General features: G+C 34.4%; 1 protein-coding gene across 8 annotated transcripts in view; it reads right to left on the reverse strand.

The window, feature by feature from the left end:
* Positions 1-2500, reverse strand: part of LOC113823003 (uncharacterized) — a 42965-nt gene that overhangs the window by 22760 nt on the left and 17705 nt on the right. For 3 of the 8 annotated variants that reach the window (XM_070139455.1, XM_070139454.1, XM_070139453.1), the window contains one exon: positions 778-853. The exons of the other annotated variants lie outside the window; for them this stretch is intronic. In XM_070139455.1, the coding sequence (XP_069995556.1) occupies positions 778-853 (76 nt within the window). The remainder of the gene's footprint in view (positions 1-777; positions 854-2500) is intronic. 8 annotated transcript variants of the gene reach the window in all.

The following is a 2500-nucleotide window of genomic DNA, read 5'->3' on the forward strand; positions in this document are numbered from 1 at the left end:
ATCTTTTGAAAAGTGACATATTCTGCTCTTTTTTTTCCTTTCAGAAAAATTGAAAACTATGAAGCTCCACAAGAGAAAATAAATAAGTAATTTGTAAAAATATTAAGAAAGTGCCCACATTAATCCTTTGAACTATTTTTAGAATTATTTTTTTAAATCAAATTCTCAAAAATTTGTCAGAAAATGGAATCACACACAAAAAAAAGTTCAATATGGGTTCCTATGTTTCTGTAAATTTCTATAGGTATCAGAAAGGTACCCCCCCACACACACACACAAACAATAATAAAAAACAAAAGGGTGTTACTGGGCTTCTCTGAACTAAGAATATGAAAACCTCATGACAAGCCCCAAGGGAATGGGATGAACACAAAGCAAGGGCAAAAAATGCATTCCGAGGGGCACCCTTACTTCTCTTAATTCATTTGCTTAGTAATGTTGTGACACCATTCAGAGTATACTTCTCTAGTACCTATAGCAACCTCTACTCCATAGCTATTTGCTGTCTTTCAATAAGTGATTTTTAACATGTTCACTGAATTAAGGTGAAAAGTTCATACCTGACAGATTCACTACTCTGTCTTATAATTACTTAGCATTCATGCAACAGAGGATTTCTAATTCATGTCCAATGATTTGTAAATAACGCTAAAATGCAGCCAAAAGGAAGATTATGATGGAAATAAGCCATGCACTACAAAGCCTTAGCTTAAGTTGAGGAATACAAATGAAAAATACAAATTAAAAATAACAATAATTATTAGAAGAGGGTCTTACTCTGGGAAATATTCAGCTTTGGGTCTTGGTGCTGGCCTGCCTTGTGCCACCCATTTATGGGGAAAATAAGCTTTGCCTGAAAAGCACTCTAAAGTTTAGGGTAAGTTCTCATATGTTCAATGAAATACAAAATGCTTCCAGCAGTTTTGACTGACTATAAATTTCTTAAATCCTTCAGTAAAATATTTATTTCCCTTTAATTTCTTTATCTTAAATATATTACACTAATATTTGCTACACAATATGACTTCCACTATTTCTTTGGGATGATGGTTTGCAAATTACATATATGAAATTCAAATAGTCATTCATAAACCAATTCATTATTTTGTTGAAGTCTTGGTAATTATCTTTGCAATTTAACAATATGGGAAGGATACAGGAACATTTAGGAATATTGTGTGGCTGTTTCTATACTTGGAATCAGGCTGACGTAATCATCTCGTCTTAAAAATATTGGGTAACAGAAGTGACAGGAGTATTGGGTAGCATGGGTGACAGGAGTGATTTGCCACTGCATAAAGCTCTTAGAGGAAAGTTAGACTCAGTGGTCATTTAGAAAGGAGCTCTTGCATTTTTTCCATAAGTAAACAAGTGTGGAATGTATCATCCATGAGCCTTGACTGGAAGAACGCCAGCTCCAAAGAGGACAATATTTTCAATTTCAAGATCCTACTCCTGCCAGCCATGACCAGTGAAATAGTGTACTGCATAAAATTGAATAAAATACATAAAAAAATCACACAAATAATATATATGTTATTGTTATTATCATTGTACAGAGTTGTAGATTGGACAGTTATAATAAAAAGTCTGTGCAAGAAAAAGAGTATATTGCCATCTTGATACAGCATATCAAATACCAAAAATTGACCATAGAAAAGGGCAAAAAAAAAGCATTTTTAGGAAAAAAAGGAGATAATAATATTACAAAGGAGAGATAAGGAATCTTGACACTGCACATGAGTGTTTATGTGAGCCAGGCCTACAAGTCACAGACGAGGGAGAGTTAGCACTCAAGTATGCCTATTGCCCAAATTTTCGGCAAGCATGGTCAGCAAGGCACCTGGATCCAATGGGTTACCAAGAGCAACGCACCTATTTATGCACACAATAACATTAATAAATATAAATATAGCAAGATAACTAAAAGTTTGCATCCCAATTTTTTGGCCAAACATAAAATAAATTATAGGGCAAAGCTTTTCTTTAGTATTCTGCTATATTTTGGAGATTGTTTTTGTACTTTATATCTCCACACTGTTTATGGAATTAGATCTAATATTTCATGTTATTGGCTCAATTTTCTGTGCACTAATTCAAGGACTACAGTTGAAGCACTTGCAAACTACAACTAAGGTTATGCTGCAAGTTGTTTGCTAAAAGGTCTGGGAGTTCTATTTGACAAAACCTTAAAATATCTTCATCGATTAGACAGAAGAAATGTAATGCCTAAGCAACGAATGATAAACCGGCATTTGCAGTAGGAGCAACTGTATGCAGTATGTGATTATCAGTTGTCAGATTTTTTGTTTCTTATCATTAACCCACTCGGTAGGGAGATAATCAGACCACACTGACCACAATGCCATACTTAATCTCAAGGGTGTCTGCCTGCAAAGTTGAGTGTGGGGTAATGTTTTTTCCCTCTTATCTCTGGTTCTAGACAAGCTTATTATCCATTCTCAATAGAAGCATCAATGAATGAGGGTTCAGACTGACT

The sequence above is a fragment of the Penaeus vannamei genome, chromosome 25 (genome assembly GCF_042767895.1).
Source record: "Penaeus vannamei isolate JL-2024 chromosome 25, ASM4276789v1, whole genome shotgun sequence".
Classification (NCBI taxonomy): domain Eukaryota; kingdom Metazoa; phylum Arthropoda; class Malacostraca; order Decapoda; family Penaeidae; genus Penaeus; species Penaeus vannamei.